Below are 20,035 nucleotides of genomic sequence, written 5' to 3'. Positions count from 1 at the left end.
AAGCCGCTGGATGCTGAGTCAGACGGCTGGTCCATAAGAACAGAAGAGAAGCCAATGTTGGATCAGGCCAAAGGCCCATCCAGTCCAACACTCTGTGTCACACAGTGGCCAGAAATACCAGTGCCATCAGGAGGTCCACCAGTGGGGCCAGGACATTAGAAGCCATCCCACTCTTGACCCCCCCAAGCACCAAGAAGACAGAGCATCACTTGCCCCAGAGTCCCTATCTATACCTTGTGGCTAATAGCCACTGATGGACCTCTGCTCCATATGCTTATCCAGTTTCCTCTTGCAGCCGGCCATGCTTATAGCCGCCGCCACCTCCTGTGGCAGTGAATTCCACGTGTTAATCACTCTTTGGGTGAAGAAGGACTTCCTCTTATCCATTCTAACCCGACCGCTCAGCAATTTCATTGAGTGCCCACGAGTTCTTGTACTGTGAGAAAGGGAGAAAAGTACCTCTTTCTCGGCCTGCTCTATCCCAATGCATCATCTTATAAACCTCGATCATGTCGCCCCTCAGCCATCGTTTCTCCAAGCTAAAGTGCCCCAAGCCCTTTAACCTTTTTTCTCACACAGTGGCCAAAAATACCAGGTGCCATCAGGAGGTCCAGCAGCGGGACCAGGATACCAGAAGCCCCTCCCACCTAACTCGGTGTTCTTGACTCTGACTGGCAGCAGCGCTCCGAGGTCTCAGCTAGAGAAGGGACTCTCCTAACGCCTGCTGTGTGAGATCCTTTAATTAGAGATGGTGGGGGCACGAACCTAGGATCTGTTAACCACTGAGCCGTGGCCCATCGTAGCATGGTGATGCTGGACTCAGGTTCCACTTGGGAATCTCAGCTTCCACAGGCGGGAAGGGGTAAGCCCAGGGCTTTTTTTTTGTAGAAAAAGCACAGCAGGAACTCATTAGCATAACAGGCCACACCCAACAGCAGAAATACATTAGCATACTAGGCCACACCCCTGACAGAGCAGATCCTTATGCATATTAGGCCACACCCCACATTACCGGAAGTGTGGTCATCCAGCCACACCCACCTTTTGCTTCTTATTCTGTTTACCTTGTTTGTTGTCAAAACCCAGGGCTTTTTTTTTTGTAGCAGGAACTCCTTTGCATGTTAGGCGACACACCCCTAATGTAGCCAGTCCTAATGAGTTTCTGCTGTTGGGTGTGGCCTATTATGCTAATGAGTTCCTGCTGGGCGTGGCCAACTTGGGAGGAAGCTGGAACTCCGTTCCTGCCCAAAAATAGCCCTGGGTAAGCCAAACATCTCTGGGCCATGTTGTGGAGCGCTGCCCAAAGGCCGTGACTTAGAAAAACGCCTGTTGCCAACCTTGACGCCGGCCCTGGGAGCCAGATCCTGCAGGCTCACAGAATCTTTGGTAACCGTAGGTCACAGATGAGAAGACTTGCAGGTGATCTTGTAGCGTCCTAGTACCATTTGCACCTCAACGTATGTGGAGATAGCTTGGGGCTAACAAGTCTTCCCAGGGGAACGGCCTCTTCTTTCGTCTTTCAAAGGTGTATGTGGGCCTCGTGAGAATGCTTGCGAACCGGCGGCTCTGCAAAGACATCTGTATCTGTAGCCGCTTTTTTCTGGCCAAGAAGGCTGTTAAGCCTTGAAGGGTTTCCGTTGCACACTAAACGTTTGTCATTGAAGGAGCTTGCACGTCTACTAGGAGCCCAGTTTCTAAAGTGTGAAATATAAGACCGGACCCACTGGAAGAGCTGAATCATTAAGGATTGTCAGTCACCAGTTGGCACCTGGAGACCTCCTGCAGTCACAGCTGATCTCCAGAGATCAGTTCCCTTGGAGAAAATGGCTGCTTTGGAGGGTAGACTCTATGGCGTTATACCCCGCCGAGGTACCTCTCTTCCCCAAACTCTCCAGGCTTCCCCCCCTCCCCAAATTTCCAGGTATTTCCCAATCGAGACCTGGCAGCCCAAGAATCTAGGCCGAAAAATCATTTGAGGGGCTGACTTAGATGGGCAGGAGTCCACAAGTCTAGAAGGTATCAGGCCCACCGAAGGCTATTGAGGCGATGGAAGGGCCCACCTGCTGCCAGTCTCAGAAGCCACCTGAATAGTCTGCTGGTTTTTCCAGAGCGGGAGTCCAGCAGCACCTTAAAGCCTAACAACATTTCTGGCAGGGTAGGAGCTTTCTTGAGTCACTGCTCACTTCTTCAGGTACATCTGGAATGTATCTGAAGAAGCAGTGACTCACAAAAGCCCGTCCCCTGCCGCAAATGCTGTTAGTCTTTTTTTTTTTTACCTTTTAAAAATTATATTACATTCGAAAATTAAAACAATGGTACAGCAACACCAGTAAAACAAACAAAACAGAACAAAAGAGGGGGGGCCTTAAATATAACAAGTATAAAGCTGCGGTGGCCAGCCACATGACCACGGAAACGTCTTCGGACAGTGCTGGCTCTTTGGCTTGGAAACGGAGATGAGCACCGCAACCCTAGAGTCGGATTCGACTGGCTTTCAAGCAAGGGAACCTTTACCTTTACTTATAAAGCTCTTTTGGAATTTCTCTGTCCCTTGCCAAATAACTTAAAATAGGAGACCAGGTTCTTTTAAACTTGGTACCCGTTGCTGATGAAGGCAAGGCGTTAAAATTAAAAAGTGAGTTTAGCTAAAACGTGTCGTTCCCAGAGTCTGGCGCGCCAAGCCGAAACAGATGGGGCTGAAGGAGTCTTCCGTTGAGAAGCAATTGCAAATTCTGCAGCCGCTAGTAAAATACCAATAACCGATTGTTTCCAAAATGTTGTTAGTCTTTTACGGTGCTCCTGGTCTCTTGCTCTTTTCTGCTGCTGCAGGCAGACCAACAGGGCTCCCCATCTTGATCTTCCAGAGAGAGGGACACACCAGAAAAGACGAGGGAGGGAGTCTCCTGGTAGGTGGTTGGGGAGGCGGAATGTCAGTTGGCACCACCCAACAACGGACCCTCCCAGTTGGGGGGAGGCAGACTGTAATTAAGGTAGCTAACTTGGAGGTGGGCCTCGTTGTGCTTAGGGGTTGCTCGAGAGACCCATGGTGTGAGTCTTCGGTGGTTTGAGGCGACAGACAGACCGAGCCACCTGCCCTCTCCGGAGACGGGCCTTTGCGACCGAAGTCTTGACGGAGCCGATGGGCAGCAGCCACTGCCGCAGCAACGTGCGTGGAATGTTGAGGGCTGCGGTTCTCCAACGGTGCCCTCGAGAATGTGGGGGTTGGGAAGGAGGACCGTAAGGAGCGGCCTTGTGCCGAATCAGACCGTGGGCCCGTATTCAACGTGCCGATTTTAAGGATTAGCGACGGGGAGCTCTCTTTGAGGAACCGTCTGGCCCCGTGTGAACCGTCTGTTTTGGGCTGACGTTGTCGCTACAACTCCTTCCAGATATGCCCTCCGTTCAGGTTCGTGGCACCATCTGTTTATTTAGATTTTTACATCCTGCTTTCCCCCTAACCGTGTCATTCTTCCCCTCCTCCATTGTAGCCTCACCACAACAGCCCCGTGAGGGAGGCCTGCCCCAAGGTTACATGGCAGGGTAGGGATTTGAACTTGCATCTTCCAGGTCACAGGCCAGTACTTTGACCACTGGATCGTGTCTTCAGTGTATTCCTGAGCTGTTCTTTTCCTTTGTTTTGGAAGAGATGGCCAGAAGACGTCCTCAGCGCCCCTTCGCAGTGGGTCTTCTGTGGGTCGTGGAAGGCATTTGCACATTATAGGGCATTCGGTGATTAATCTTTTTTTAGGGAGCCCAGTTAGGAGTTCTGTTTGCTGCTTGGTTATAGGATATTGCTGCCGACTTCTTTTTGTTGTGTGTATGTATGGAACTGTGTTTGGTTTATAAGTCGCCTTGAGTTTTTAAGAGAGGCGGGTGTGTGTAGTGGTTAAGTGCGCGGACTCTAATCTGGGAGAACGGGGTTTGATTCCCCGCTCCTCCACTTGCAGTTGCTGGATGACCTTGGGCAAGCCATAGTTCTGTCAGAGCCGTTCTCTCAGGGACAGTTCTGTCAGAGCTCTCTCAGCCCCACCTACCTCACAGGGTGTCTGTTGCGGGGAGGGGAAGGAGTTTGTAAGCCGCTCTGAGACTCCGAGTGAAGGGCCGGGGTATAAATCCAGTCGTTTCTACATCTTCTTATGTCTGTGTATTTTTTTTTTTAATAAATCATCTGCTTCAGCCAGAGATGCCAGGATTGGACCTGGGCCGTTCTGCAAGCCAAGCTTTCCCACTAAGCTGCAGTCCTCCCTGAAAGGAGAGCAGTAATTGAGAGACTAGGATCTCCTCACATCTCTGCTTTTTTCCCTCCCTTTCCCTTCTCTGCCTCTCTGCAGGATCGAGGGATAGCCGGCAAACTGGAACCAGTTTCTCCTGTCAGCCCTACCCACCCCGACTCTGAGTTGGATCTCCTACCGTCCAGGCTGTCCAAGGAGGAGCTGATCCAAAACATGGACCGGGTGGATCGCGAAATCACCATGGTCGAACAGCAGATTTCCAAGCTGAAAAAGAAGCAGGTAACGTCCTCCCAGGAAAACGTTTTGTTGCAGACTCCTTTGTGCCATTCCGGCTGCAGCCAAACCTCCCCCCCCCCGGGCTCGGTGCCAACCCAGGACCTCTGCTAGGGACTAAATGCTGGCCTGGCAGGGCAGGCCTGCCCAGCCGTTATCAAATCGGCTTGCTCATGTGGTGGATATCGTGCTGTCCCCCCCGAAGCGTATGTTTATAGGGTTAATTTTGGAAGGGGAACAGATGCCTGGTAGTTCACAAGAGTCAAGCTGTTCTCTGCGCGGGTGGTTAGAGGCTGCCTCCGCCCCTGTAAGTGGAGCAAGTTTAATTAATCCCAGGCACCTGCTTTCTGTTGCCGTCTTTCATGGAGGCATCCAAAAGGCTTAGGCTGTGAAAAGAGGGAGAGATCTGAGAAGCAGCTGCAGTCCCAGGCGCAAGAGAGTGGGTGCAACATCTGGAACGGTGGAGTGGGGTAGGGCAGGGTGGCGGCAGGAGGAAGGGAAAGGGCAGAGATGAACTTCCCCTTGGTTTATCGGGGAGGGGGCATGCAGGCTGAACGTCCTCTGGACGAAGACTGTAAGAAGAGCCCTGCTGGATCGTCTGGAGGGACCATCTACTTTTTATTGTAAGCAGCCTTGAGCCCTGAGGAAAGGAGGGGTATAAATGTTCGGATAGTAAAAACAGGTCGCGGTCACACGCACCAGAAAAAACGGGGGCAGCGAGGCTATTTCCTCCAGAGGAATTTGACCCCAGTTGCACGCTCACACTCCATGGGAGCTGCTGGCACAGCACGCCACGGCGTGATCAGACGCAACCACGGGTGAATCGGGGTTTCCCCCCCCTCCGTTTGTTTCCGATGCACTTAAACGAGGAATCGATGAATCACACCTCCGCACTGAGGGCTCCCTATGGAGTTTGCGATGATGCGCATAGTGAGAAGGGGGGAAACAACAATGGCACGGAGTCGGGATGGCCTGATCAGACCATCCCAATGCCATGAGAGCACCCTGGAGCGATCAGACACTGGAAAGTCCGTTTGTGGCCCGTCACAACCCGCTTACTACCGGATTTCCCCCAGTGTCTTTTAACTCCACTTCTGTGGCGGAGCAGCACGGGTTGCCGACAGTTGTGGGGCACTTCCCAGATGTTGTTGTCTGATCGCACCCTTTAAATCCTCCTGGTATTCGCACCTGTGGCGGGTCCAATTGTGCGTATGGTCGCAGCCATTGATAATAAAGTAATTAGATGTCTCTGAGAAGCTCACAAGTAGCCCATGAAGGAAGTCGCCTTCCTTCCCCTCTACTGATATTCATTAAAGGTAAAGGTAAAGGTTCCCTTGCTCGAAAGCCAGTCGAGTCTGACTCTAGGGTTGCGGTGCTCATCCCCGTTTCAAAGCCGATGAGCCAGCACAGTCTGAAGATGTTTCCGTGGTCATGTGGCCAGCATGACTAAACACCAAGGCGCACGGAACGCTGTTCCCTTCCCACCGAAGTGGTACCTATTGATCTACTTGCAATTTCTTGCTTTCGAACTGCTAGGTTGGCAGGAGCTGGAACTAGAGACGGGAGCTCACTCCGTCATGCGGCACACTCGGGTCTTGAACTGCTGACCTTCCACAGCCTGCAGTTCAGCGTCTTAGCCACTTGAGCCACCGCAATATTCATTGGCTGTCACTATATCCCGTAGCAAGGAGGTCTGCGAGCCAATGGTGCAACATGTAAAGAAGTGTCTTCCTTTCGTTTGTCCTGAATCTGTGGCTGTTCGGCTTCACTGGGTGACCCCTAGTCCTAGCATTTCAGCGGAGGGAGGAAAAGCTGAGCTGTTTACTTGCATAGGATAACATGAAAGGATACGTCGTCTTGGGGCCTTTTGCAAGTACCTGGCCCCAGGATGGCTCGGTTAGCCATCACCAGGGGAAGGGCCTCCTTGGTTGTGGCCCCTACCCTGTGGAGTGAACTCTACGATGACAATCCATGCCCTGCCGGACTCGTTTAGTTTCTGCAGGACGTGCAAAGCTGAATTGTACAGATTGGCCTTTGGAGGGTCAATAACCACGTCTGGGTTGTTTGATGTATTTTAATGTTAATGCATTTTATGTATTTTAATGTTTAACTCGTGGGCACTCCATGAAATTGCTGAGTGGTCGGGTTAGAATGGTTAAAAGGAAGTACTTCTTCACCCAAAGAGTGATTAACACTTGGAATTCACTGCCACAGGAAGTGGTGGCAGCTACAAGCATGGACGGCTTCAAAAGGGAATTAGATAAGCATATGGAGCAGAGGTCCATCAGTGGCTATTAGCCACAAGGTGTAGATAGGGGCTCTGGGGCAAGTGATGCTCTGTCTTCTTGGTGCTGGGGGGGGGTCAACAGTGGGAGGGCTTCTAATGTCCTGGCCCTACTGGTGGACCTCCTGATGGCACCTGGTATTTCTGGCCACTGTGTGACACAGAGTGTTGGACTGGATGGGCCTTTGGCCTGATCCAACATTGGCATCTCTTATGTTCTTAATGTTTTAATGTTAACATCTTATATTTGTTATTTGTTTTTCTATTGTTTTTATCTTATTCGTTTTAATGTTGTGAGTCACCACAAGACCCTTTGGGTGAGCAGTGACTAAAAAAATTCTAATTAAAAAAAATACAACTGGAGACCAATGGTCCCTCTAAGCTGTGGAGTCTTGTGAGCAAAAATTCTACTTGGTGAGCTGCTGGCATTAAAGTTACGAGGGGGGGATTTGGCTGCTGCATAAATGAGTTTGGAGCCGTCCTTCCTGAGCTAAGACGAAAATGTGTGAGCCGGAGGCTAAAAAAACTGAGCTAGCTCACACTAATTCAGCTTAGAGGGAGCACTGATGGAGCCCCCGCTGGGTGGTCTCCTGCCACTTGAGACTTTGGCCTTGAAGAGGGGAGCCTCCTCAGACCTGCGCAGTCTCTCTCTACTTCATCTGCAACCTGTGTGGGCTTGCTTGGTTACCCTGCAGTGTGACAGAGTGATGGGAAGGAGGTTTTTTAAAAAACTTATAGTGGCCCCGGTTACACGGGCAGGAAAATGCGGGGGAGAAGCGTGGCTGTTTGTCTCGGAGCAAAATAATGCGCGACTGTGCGATCAGACGTCCCGTCGAGGTCCCGTGGTTAGGGGGGAGGCGGCCTCCCTAGCAAAAGGCTCCGGGTTTAACCCCTTCCAGGGCTGCAGAGGAATGCAACGTGTCCTCCGTCCGGTTCCCTCCAGGAGGAGCTTCAGCCGGGGGGCCCCTCCCGCCACGCCCCCCCTGCACCTCCCCCTCTGCCGCCCGGTGCAGAGAGTTCGTCTCGAGCAGGCCGAGCCAGGAGTGGGGGGGTATGGAAAAGAGGAGGGGGCTGTGTTGTTTGTTTTTAAATGAAGTGTGCGCATGCACCGTTGGGTGCTTGTGCGCATCCCGTGGAGACTTGGGGGAAAAAACCCTTTTAGCGATGGGACATGGGCGGGCACCGGATGCCATGACCTACCACCGGAAACGCGATCAGGCGCCCGCCCTTGCCCCGCGGTTTCCGGAAACTAGCAGTTTAAGGAATAGCACTGTGGGGGTTCCGGTTCCGGTGGCGACGAGGACAGACGTGAGGAGGCTAGCTGCTCACTAAACTCCTTTCTTGACAGTCTTTTTGACAGTTCTCCCAGATTAGAGTCTGCACACTTAAGCACTACACCAAACTCCTTGGGGCACTTTCAGGTTGGAAAAATAGTACCGATGGGGACCTTAAACTACGTCTTCCTGTGTCCGGGGGTCCCAATCAGATTGGGGGCCCTGCACATCTGGGAAACGAGTCTCTCGCCCAGTATGCCAGGTGCACATCTGTCGACAGACAATCCTGGCCACACGCCAGTGGACTTTGTAACGTACGAATCAGCCCCTCGGAGTCCAGCTCTTTCTGTCTTCTCCCTTGGCTGTCCTCGTGCAGCCTGACACAGCGGACGGACGGGTTATGGATTAGTCACGGGAGAAAACGTATGAACCGCTGAGGAGCTTGTGTCCAAGAACAGTCTGGCCCTCTCCGGTTCCCGAGGCACCGAGCGATCAATAAACCCAAAACAGACCCGGCCCTTTCTGCCGCTGCAGCACGCAGAGACGTGGTGTTCGGGAGCCTCGGCACTGATATGCGTCTTCTGCCTCCCTTTCTTTGGGAAGCCTCCAAGAAATAATGAAACACATTTGTAGGCAGAGACTGTTCGAGCGGAGCTGGCCTTGGGACTTCCGTAGATGGCGAGGAAAAAGTGAAAAATGGATGATGGGCTGGAGTCTGTCGCAGCCCGCAATGGGGTGGGGGTAGGGAGCTGAGCTGAGCTAGTCCCCGCTCCGGGGTCTGGCTCCCTGCCCTGCTGGGCAGGGAGGGGAAGGGGGGTAGTCCATCTGCCCTTGGCTTTGCCCCTCCTCCCAGCCTTCCAGTTGTGCAGTGTCTTTTTCAGGGCTTTTTTGGTAGAAAAAGCCCAGCAGGAGCTCATTAGCATAATAGGTCGCACCCAGCATCAGACCCATTAGCCTATTAGGCCACACCCCTGACAGCACAGCTTATTAGCATATTAGGCCACACCCCCATGTTACCAGAAGTGTGGTCATCCAGCCACACCCACCTTTTGCTTCTTATTCTGTTTACCTTGTTTGTTGTCAAAACCCTGGGCTTTTTTTGTAGCAGGAACTCCTTTGCATGTTAGGCCACACACCCCTAATGTAGCCAATCCTACTGAGTTTCTGCTGTTGGGTGTGGCCTGTTATGCTAATGGGTTCCTGCTGGACGTAGCCAGCTCGGGAGCCAGCCGGAACTCCGTTCCTGTGCGTTCCTGCCCAAAAAAGCCCTGGTTGTCAGCATTAGCTAAGATGTTTGAGGTCTTTGGTTCACATCTTATCTCTGCTACAAGCTCACTAGGCAGCCTGAAACATTCGGGGCCCTGATTGAAAATGGTAGAGTAACAGTCCACATTTAGGCTTGTCAGCCTCCAGGCGGAGATCTCCCAAGATTGCAACTAATCTCCAGGCATCAGAGGTCAGTTTCCCAAGGGGAGAAGATGACTGCTTTGGAGGGAGGGCTATATGGCACTATGCCTGGATGAGGTCCCTCCCCTCCCCAAGTACCATCTTCCCCAGGCTCCACCACCCAGATCTCCAGGTATTTCCCAAGCAGGAGCTGGCAGCCCTACATTCCATCCCAATGTATGAGTGGCCATGTGGTGCAGCTGCTGGTGTGACCTTGGGTCAGTCACAAGTTCTCTCAGAGCTGTTCTCTCACGAACAGTTCTCGAAAGAGCTCTCTCAGCCCCACCCACCTCACAGGGTGTCTGTTGTGGGGGGGAGGGGGAGGAGATTGTAAGCCGCTCTGAGACTCCTTCAGGTAGTGAAGGGTGGGCTATAAATCCAATCTCCTGCTCCTCCTCCTCCTCCTCCTTTTGCTGGCTCAAGCAGAGAGGAAGGGAGCCGGGAGCTGAAGCCTCGTGGCAGGGCCACATGAGCAGGAGTGATGCTCCAAGTTTGGAAGCTTTCCAGGCAGGGGATGACCCAGTTCTCAAAGTGTTGGTATTTGGCTTTTAAAGTCTGCCATGGTTTGGGATAGCCCGGGTTGGCCTGATTTTGTCACATCTTGGAAGCTAAGCAGGGTTGGGCCTAGTTAGGATCGGGATGGGAGACTGCCAAGGAAAACCAGAGTCACGACACAGAGGCAGGCAATGGCAAGCCACCTCTGTGTGTGTTTTGCCCTCAGAAGCTGTGCAGGGTCAGCCCTGGTTAATTATTGGATGGGAGACCAGCAAAGAAGGCCGGGTTGCTGTGCAGAGTTAATCCAATCTCCTCCTCCTCCTCCTTTTGGTGGCTCAAGCAGAGAGGAAGGGAGCCGGAAGCTGAAACCTCGTGGCAGGGCCGCATGAGCAGGAGTGATGCTCCAAGCTTGGAAGCTTTCCAGGCAGAAGATGACCCAGTTCTCAAAGCGTTGGTAATTGGCTTTTAAAGCCTGCCATGGTTTGGGATAGCCCGGGTTGGCCTGATTTTGTCACATCTTGGAAGCTAAGCAGGGTTGGGCCTAGTTAGGATCGGGATGGGAGACTGCCAAGGAAAACCAGAGTCACGACACAGAGGCAGGCAATGGCAAGCCACCTCTGTGTGTGTTTTGCCCTCAGAAGCTGTACAGGGTCAGCCCTGGTTAATTATTGGATGGGAGACCAGCAAAGAAGGCCGGGTTGCTGTGCAGAGTTAGGCAGTGGCAAACCACTTCTCCATGTCTCATGCCTTGAAAAGGGTCTCCAGATGTTGGCTCCAACTTGATGACATTCCCCCCCCAAAAAAAAACAGTTTGGGACAGGCCTGTAGCTACGGTGGGACTTTTGGGGGCCCTTTCTTAAAGGCACAGCTCCACAAGAATTTCTCCTCTAAGTGCTTTTTTCCAATCATTTAAAAACATGTTTTTAAAGGCGTGCACTCCTTTAAGCAGAGTGAGGTGCTGTAGCTGACTAATTCCCGCACTGAGCAAGGGGGTTGGAGTGGGTGACCTCTAGGATCCCTTCTAACTCTGTGGGAAGAAACTGGTCTCCCTTAAGAGAGTTCTTCTGCCTAAGTGTTAGCTTTCTTGGCTACAGAAGTCATCACCCCCACCTGCCGGCTTGTTCTCAAAATGGTTGCTTAGGCTAGGAGAAGTGATTAACTTGCAGCAGCTGAGAACTGTCATCTAAAGTGGTTGACAGCTTGCAATCTAGAGATCTATCCTGGTCACAGCTAAATCCTTTGGCTAAATGGTTAATAGGCGGGTGATTGCTGGCACAAGAGCACCTCTGTAGGATAGACAGCCTGGGAAGACTCGGAGAGAGAAGAGTCGCTGAGTCGTAATCTTCTTTTCTTTCTGCACCAAGAAATTCAGCCCCACCAGAAAAAAATCTGCCCCACAAAAGCTGCAATATCCTGGCTAGGGGCCTGGTCTGGGCGCAGGATATCTGAAGGACGGACCCCCTGCAACTGGGGGTTTCTGTGTCACAGGGAAGGAGAAACAGCACACGGCACCTTTGCTAGGGAGTGGGAGAAGCCATTCGTAACTGTCAAGACTCATTCTGTTTTCTAAAGGTCGTTGGCTTGGCTTCTCTCCTTTGCTTCTAAATTTTGTTGTTGTTGTAGGCATTTAAACTACAGCCGCACTGCCCTATAGTTTTTTTTTTTTTGTGTGTGTGTGTAGGCTTTTTGGTTTGTGTTTTTTCACATTTGCCGCAAATCCCAGCAGAGGCCGCAGATGCGCCAAGGTCAGGAGTTATCGCTTTCGGAAGTAGACGTTTCCGTAGCTGGTGCTTTGGGGGGGGGGGGGTGAGCTGGCAGGAAGGTTCGGGGAGTCAAATGGGGCTGCGGATCTCATTTCCTGCAAAAGCTGGGTGGCTCCTTAGGAGATCAGAAGGCAATTGAGAACAAACAAGTCAGCCGGCCCTCTGAAGGGGGTCCCGAGAATATCCCCCATCTTCCCCGTCCTCCACTAGAAAATCCATTAGCTCTGTGACCTGTGGCCTTCGACTCCAGTCCTCGGGGATTGGCTGGTTTGACTAAGGGCAGCACTCGATGCAGTGAGAGGCACGTGACTGCTGGCGAATCAGCAGCTCCACCCGATTCCCCGGTCTTCCTTAGCAGCCGTAGATAAAACAGAACAAATGGCGTGATGTCATTGCGCTCCCAAGATTCCCTGCTCGCTGTAAATGTCAGCCAGTGAAACAGCGCAATGAAACTTGGAGTGTGTCGATGTCATCGACACCACTTTATTTTGCCAGAGAGAAAAGGGAGAGGGGGTGCAGCAGCCAGGCATCTTCTGTAATGTCCTGCTGTGCCCCGACTCCCTGTTGTGGATCTGGTTCCCCGTCTTTTTGAGCGTGGTTCAGTAGGCCCACGTGCATCCAGAGCCAGTTTGGTGTCGTGGTTGAGTGCGCGGACTCTAATCTGGAAGAACCGGGTCTGATTCCCCACTCCTCCACATGCAGCTGCTGGATGAGCTTGGGTCAGTCACAGGTTCTCTCAGAGCTGCTCTTGAAAGAGCAGTCTCTGTCAGAGGTCTCTCAGCCCCACCTACCTCACAGGGTGTCTGTTGTGGGTAGGAGAAGGGAAAGGAGTTTGCAAGTCACTCTGAGACTCCGAGTGAAGGGCGGGGTATAAATCCAATCATCTCCTCCTCCTCTTCTCCTCCTCCTCTTATGATGAAAGAAAGCGGCTGAAGCACACCTTATGCTTGGTCCCCATTTCCAGAAGTGAGTTGTGGGGAAACATCCCAGAATACCACTGTCTTGTGCCCAATGCTCCCTCTAAGTCCTGTGAGCCAAAATTCTGCCTTGTGAGCTACTGACATTGAAGTTGCGAGCGAGCAGTTCGGCTGCTGCATCAGTGAGTTTGCTCCGGAGCCCTCCTCCCTGCGCGAAGGCAAAAATGTGTGAGCCGGAGGCTACCCACACTAACTCAGTTTAGGGGGAGACACTGATCGTGCCTCTCCCCCCGCCGTGTGCTCTTCCTCTCTCCCCCCAGCCTGGGAGGCGTCCACTCTGCCAGCAATCCCGACGTCTAGGCCAGGCTGGCAGTCCCGATGCAGCATGCGTCCCCGGTGCCCCTGGCGCTGCGACATTGCTGTGCCTGTGGTGTGCCAAGGATAATCCAGAATCTGAAATTGTTCTCTCTGTTCACCTTTGTCGGGGGGGTCCCCAACCTTTCCAAGCCTATGGGCACCTTTGCAAGGCTGCGCGCGGCTGCATTGGTCAGGCCACACCTTGGAGTCCTCTGCAGTGCTCCCTCTAAGCTGTGGAGTCTTGTGAGTCAATATTCTACTTTGTGAGCTACTGACATTAAAGTTGTGAGCGAGCGATTTGGCTGCTGCATAAACTCCATCGCTCTGGAGCCATCCTTCCTGAGCGAAGACAGAAATGTGTGAGCTGGAGGCTAAAAAACTGTAAGCTAGCTCACACTAACTCAGCTTAGAGGGAACACCGGACTCCTGTGTGCAGTTCTGGAGGCCTTGCTTCCAAAAGGATGTGGACAGAATGGAGCACGTGCAGAGAAGAGCGACGAGGACGATGGGGGGCCTGGAGACCAAGCCCTATGCGGAAAGGCCGAGGGACTTGGGAGTATTTAGTCTGGAGAAGAGGTGGTTGAAGGGGGCCATGACCAGGGTTCCCTCTAAGCTGAGTTTGTGTGAGCCTGCTCACAATTTTTTATCCTCCGGCTCACACAGTAGAGTTTCTGCTCATGAGACTCCACAGTTTAGAGGGAGCATTAGACATTGGAAGGGCTGTCCCTTAGAGGAGGGCAGGGAGCTGTTCCTGTTGGCAGCAGAGGATAGGACTTGCAAGAATGGGTTTAAATTAAGGGCAGGAGGGTACTGGCTGGATATTAGGCTGGGTACTGGCTGGATATTAGGGAGATATTAGGGAGAGTTGTTCCCCCTCCCTGGCAGTCTTTAGGCAGCGGCTGGACAACTAGTCGTCAGGGATGTTCTAGGCTGATCCTGCATTGAGCAGGGGGTTGGACTAGATGTCCTGTATGGCCCCTTCCAACGCTGTGATTCTGTCATTCTATGAATTCTGATGCAATGTGGTGGGCGCAGCTGCGAAATGGCTGCCCCAGGAGGTGGAGCCAGCCACAAAATGGCTGCCACAGCTGACCTTCAGTGGCACAGCCTAGATACTTGTGCGGTGGTGGCGGCTGCTGCCAAAGCAGTGTTTTTAAAAAATCTGCCCTGCCAATCAAATCTCCTTTGGCCAATCAGAAGCCTTGCTGGAAAAAAGTCTCACCTGGTCATACCCGCTTTCCAAAAACACCCAGTGGCTAACACGAAAGGTGTTGGCAGGTGTACCACATTGTCAACGCTTGAAACAGTAGAAGGGGTAGATCCCTGAGTATGCCCCCCTGGACAGCCCGAGCATTAATGCAGCTGGATTTGTCTAATTCCACCTTGAAATTCCACTTAATGGTGTCTGCCGGATGCGACCGCACATCTGCACACCTTCCTCAGCTAGATCTGGCTGGCTCTCAAGAACTTTGGGAAGTGCACCCATTTCGATCTGTGTGTCTCTCCCAACTAGCAAGCACTGAGGTCGGGGACCCAAAACCGCCTGACTCTACCCGGTCCAAAAGATGCCAGATTGGCCATCACCAGAGCTAGGGCCTTCTCAGTGGCGGCTCCACACTGGTGGAATGAACTCCCAGAGGACATCGGGGCCCTGTGGGACCTTCTACAGTTCCACAGGGCCTGTAAAATGGAGCTCTTCCACCAGGCATTCAACTGAGAAGCCACGAGTGATGAACGAGCGACAAAAAATTGATCTACCGTGGCCCACATGTTACTGGCATTACGAACAACTGTGGATACTGATCTCGTTATACTGGACCATCTCACAATGATTACCTTCTGTACTTAATCTGCACTTTGTATATTATTGTTTGGAATTGTCTGTGGAATTTTATCTGTGTTTTATTGTAGTTTTAACCCGTTGTACGCCGCCTTGAGCCCTCCCGTCAGGCAAGGCGGGATATAAATCGAAATTAATAAATACATAATAAATAAACAAACTAGTAGGGCTACTGAGACTTCCCGTCCTGCTTTCTAAAACCCGGTGGGCTAGAAACTTGCTCTTCTCATAAGGAAAACGAGAAACCAAAGGGTATTAAAAGCAAGGAGGTTTTAGCTTCAAGACTCTTTCAGCAGCTCTTGATGTTCCTTGAGGGTTTAGGCTTTAAGTCTGGGGGTTTCTAGATGCCTTTGAATGTCAGGGCATCGGTACCCGTACCCGTGAAACACATGGGGGGATTGTGTCCTGCTGTGTTCCTGTAAATCTCTGGGGGAGGGGGAACCCAGGGGGACCCATGGCCAGTTGCTCAAGCGGTGTGAAGGTTTGACGCAGACTTCTGCATTTGCTGAGGCTTCCCCCTTTCTGGTTTTCTGAATGCAGCAACAGCTGGAGGAGGAAGCAGCCAAGCCCCTGGAGCCGGAGAAGCCGATCTCACCTCCACCCATCGAGTCCAAGCACCGCAGCCTGGTCCAGATCATCTATGACGAGAACCGGGTAAGTCCGCTCGGTCCTCGAGGGGCTGGTGCCGCCGTGTTCGCCGGGTGGGGCAAACAGGGTAGTGTGCGGAGGACAAGAGAACTTCGTTCTGCACTCTGGAAAAATGTGTATTCCACAACCTGATTCAGCTGACCGAGTTGGGCAGCCCTGCCTGGGTTTCTCCTGCTGTGCTGAAAATATGCGAGAGCGTTTGCCGTTTCCCATTACTGGCTTGTGGTTTGGTGAGAGAGGCGGAACGGAGGCATAAAGTGCCCAGCCTTCTGATCTCCGTCTCTCTGTCTGAGTGTGGGACCAGCATCCGGGGAAGCTCCCTTCACCCTTGAGGTGTCCCTTGCTCTTTAAAGCTGTCAGAGAGGGCACACCAACATGTGAAACCTTCTAATTAGGAAGGCTACTGTTCATTCATTCGAGTACTTTTACACTCTCTCTCTCTCTCTCTCTCTCTCTCTCTCTCTCTCTCTCTCTCTCTCGTCCTGACCACAACAACCTTGTGAGGTAGTGTGTGAATTTATATTTTACTAAATTTCCCCAAATACTGTTACAACACTGTTCGGCAATAAATAGCGATACAAAAACTATTTCTACACTAGATAACATTCAATGAGGGTACAGAGAAGAAGATCATAGGTTTATCATAGGTTTTTCATTAGCCAGGTCAGATAACTAAAATCAAGAAGTTCAATACAAACAGGAAATGATGCTAAGTTTAAGGCTATTCTGGATTGTAATATAATCAAATACAGTACAATGCAATCAAAAGAACAGTGAATTATTTTCTAAATAATTGATCATAGGAAGCCATACTGCCTGGAACCACTTTTGATATTTTTCTGACAGCAAAGCCGAGCTCTCTCAGCCCCACCTACCTCACAGAGTGTCTGTTGTGGGGAGGGGAAGGGGAAAGGATTGTAAGGCACTCTGAGACTCCCTCCAATAGTGACGGGTGGGGTATAAATCCAATCTCCTCCTCCTCCTCCTCCTCCTTCCTCCCTCCCCCCCTGGTATGTATGTATGTATTTGTTTATTAGATTTCTACCCCGCCCTTCCCACCATAGCAGGTTCAGGGCGGGTCTAGTTAGTCTATGAATGGGAGACCACCAAGGAAGCCCAGGCTGGCAATACAGAGCCTCTGAGAGGCAGGTGATGGCAAACCACCTCTGGGCGTCTTGTTGCCTTGAAAACCCTACAGGGTCGCCATAAGTCAGCCGTGACTTGACGGGCACTTTCCTCCACCAGTGACGTGTGTCGGCTCTGACCCCGGTGGCCCCAGGCTAGCCTGATCTCAGCAGATCTGGGAAGCAGTGTTCCCTCCAAGCTGAGTTAGTGTGAGCTAGCTCACAGTTTTTCAGCCTCCGGCTCACACGTTTTGTCTTAGGAAGGGACGGCTCCAGAGCAAACTGATTTATGCAGCAGCCAAATCACTCTCTCACGACTTTAATGCTCACAGTGGAATTTTTGCTCCCAAGACTCCACGGCGTAGAGGGAGCATTGCTGGGAGGTTCAGTCCGTGGGGCTGTTCCTGGTTATTACTTGGATGGGAGACCACCGAGTAAGTCCAGGGTCACTACGCAAAGGCAGGCAATGGCAAATAGGGACGCCAGCCTCCAGTCCGGGGGGGGGGTGTCCCCTGGAATGACAGCTCATCTCCAGACGACAGAGATCAGTTCTGCTTAGTGAATCCAGGAGCACTCCCAAACTCCTAAACTCCGGCACCGGCACTAAAGGCGCCCCACTGAAGGTCAGGAGACGGAGCCCCAACCCTGAACAGCCCCGACTCAGGCACAGATTCCCAACCTGGATCTGGCAACCCTAATGGCAAACCACCTCTGTTTATCTCTCGCCTTGAAAATCCGACAGGGTCTCCATGCCTGGACTGGCTCTTTCCTCCACAAGCCTCCAGCTCACACATTTTTGTCTTTGCTCAGGAAGGAGGGCTCCAGAGCAAACTAGTTTATGCAACAGCCATATCGCTCACTCACAACTTTAATGCCAGCGGCTCACAAAGTAGAATTTTTGCTCACCAGACTCCACAGTTTAGAGGGAACTTTGCACCCAGCCACAGCTTGCAACGCCCGGTTCAGATGTTATGGGCTGGAGTCCGACCGGCCGCCCAACATCAGATAGAGCTGGGTGTCATCTGCATATTGATGACACCCAAGCCCATACCTCCGGACAATCTGGGCAAGGGGGCGCATATAGATGTTAAACAGCATCGGGGAGAGCATTGCTCCCTGTGGCACACTGCATTCAAGCGGGTGTCTATGGGACTGCTGCTCCCCTGGCGCCACCCTTTGTCCCCGACCCTGGAGAAAAGAGGCAAGCCATTGAAGGGCAAGCCCCTGAAGCCCCATGTCGGCGAGACGGTGGGTTAGCAACTGGTGGTCGACCGTATTGAACGCGGCTGACACATCTAACAACAACAGTGCCGCCACTCCACCTCGATCCAGATGCCTCCGGAGGTCGTCAGTAAGAGCAACCAGCACTGTCTCCGTCCCATGCCTCGGGCGGAAACCTGACTGGAGGGGATCTAGGACGGAAGCGTCATCCAGGAAGCTCTGTAGCTGTATCGCCACCGCCCTCTCGATTAATTTGCCCAAATAGGGCAAGTTGGACACCGGCCGATAGTTGGCCAATTCGGTCGGGTCCAAGGTTGGTTTTTTCAGGGGAGGGCGGACCATCGCTTTCTTGATTGCCTCAGGGAGCTGCCCCTCACAGAGGGACTTGTTGATAATCTCCCTTAAGGCACCTCGAACCCCTCCGTGGCCCGCTTTGATGAGCCAAGAAGGGCATGGATCAAGGCTGCACGTGGTTGGTGATGTGATGTGATGTGATGTGATGGCCCAGGCCAGCCTGACCTCATCAGATCTTGGAAGCTAAGCAGGGTCAGCCCTGGTTAGTACTCAGATGGGAGACCACCAAGGAAGTCCCTGGTTGGTACATGAAGGCAGGCAATGGCAAACCACCTCTGCTCGTCTCTTGCCTTGGAAATCTTACAGAGTCGCCCTAAGTCAGCTGAGAAACGATGGCGGTTTCCACCACCACCCCGCACATCCTGGGAACTTAAAAAATGGAGTTCTCAGGAGACCTCCTGGCGAGGCATTCGCTCGACTCGTTCACCGAGCAAGGTGGCCTAGACCACTAATGCATGACAGGCGGTGTTCCCCCTAAGCTGAGTTAGTGCGAGCTAGCTCACAGTTTTTTATCCTCCGGCTCACAGATTTTTGCCTCAGCTCAGGAAGGAGGGCTCCAGAGCAAAGCAATTTATGCAGCAGCCAAATTGCTCGCTCACAACTTTAATGCCAGTAGTTCACAAGGTAGAATTTTTGCTCACGAGACTCCACAGCTTAGAGGGAGCGTTGATGACAGGTATACGGCATCAGATTTCCAGTTATGGAAGCCAGTAGTCATTCAAGGCCCACCTTGTTTCCGTCTCTCTGTCTTTGGAGACGTCCCTCCCTTCTTGGTCATTCTTGGCATTTAGCACTCAGAGGTAGACTGCTGCTGGGCATGGAGGGTTCCAGCTAGCCATCTTAGCCGTGGCTGCTTCTCGCAGCAGCTGATGAGTAGACCGACCATCCTTGTTCACCAGGGGAAAATCCTGGTTATATGTTTTAACCATTGCTGGCTGCTGGAATGGATGGAACCTCAAATTTTGCAAGTAGCATACCCATTCTGCGCTTTAAGCTTTGTAAACACGGAGGGACGGGGTAGGAATATTTTGTTGAGGCACTCTGGAAGTCGGGGCATCTTTTAATCCGGTTCAGATTCTCTCCCCCCCGGATTGTTCCAACATAGCCCCTTCTCCATTACTGCAAACTCCATTACTGCAAACTTAGAGTGTTCCCTCTAAGCTGTGGAGTCCTGTGAGCAAAAATTCTTCTTTGTGAGCTACTGGCATTAAAGCTGTGAGCGAGCGATTGGGCTACTGCATAAATTAGTCTGCTCTGGAGCCATCCTTCCTGAGTTAAGACAAAAATGTGTGAGCCGGAGGCTAAAAAACTGTGAGCTGGCTCACACTAACTCAGCTTAGAGGGAACACTGCTGGCACCTCTTTCCGTTTGGCGGAGCCACCGGCTCACCAGAATCCAATCCTATCATGCCGTGGATTGCAAAGTTGACTGGTTTGGAGGCCGGCTGTTTTTTCCATCCCTCCCTGGTGACTGCAGCGCTTCTCAGATCTGAGCGAGCTTGGGAACTAGCAGGCGGCTGTCAGCTTCCTTTTTGAGAGTTTACCTCAGCGTTCCCCCCCCCCCCTGTCTGTCTCTTCCTCTTCAGTGCGTGCTCTCTCTCTCTTTCTCTCTCTCTGTTGCTGGAGTGGGAGAGTTCATTCGAGGACAGCCACTGCAGCTTTTCCCTTTCCGAGCGTCGGCTGTGTCAAGAAAAGACAAGACTCTTGAAACAAGCCATTAAGGTGTACTGTCGTAAGGCTCTGGATCCATCAAGTTTCTCTCCCTTGTGAAGGGGGAATGGGGGGGGGGAAATGACAGACCGCCGGTG

The 20,035-nt window shown here is 52.1% G+C and overlaps 1 protein-coding gene across 1 annotated transcript in view; it reads left to right on the top strand.

Annotated features, from left to right (window-relative positions):
- Window positions 1-20,035, top strand: part of NCOR2 (nuclear receptor corepressor 2) — a 332,048-nt gene that overhangs the window by 45,293 nt on the left and 266,720 nt on the right. Inside the window, exons 4-5 of the mRNA XM_015419296.1 lie at window positions 4,332-4,511; window positions 15,422-15,535. Coding sequence (XP_015274782.1) covers window positions 4,332-4,511; window positions 15,422-15,535 — 294 coding nt within the window. The remainder of the gene's footprint in view (window positions 1-4,331; window positions 4,512-15,421; window positions 15,536-20,035) is intronic.

Source organism: Gekko japonicus, unplaced genomic scaffold, assembly GCF_001447785.1.
Source record: "Gekko japonicus isolate JY-2015 unplaced genomic scaffold, Gekko_japonicus_V1.1 scaffold181, whole genome shotgun sequence".
Lineage (NCBI taxonomy): Eukaryota > Metazoa > Chordata > Lepidosauria > Squamata > Gekkonidae > Gekko > Gekko japonicus.
This window is presented reverse-complemented; position numbering and strand designations above follow the sequence as displayed.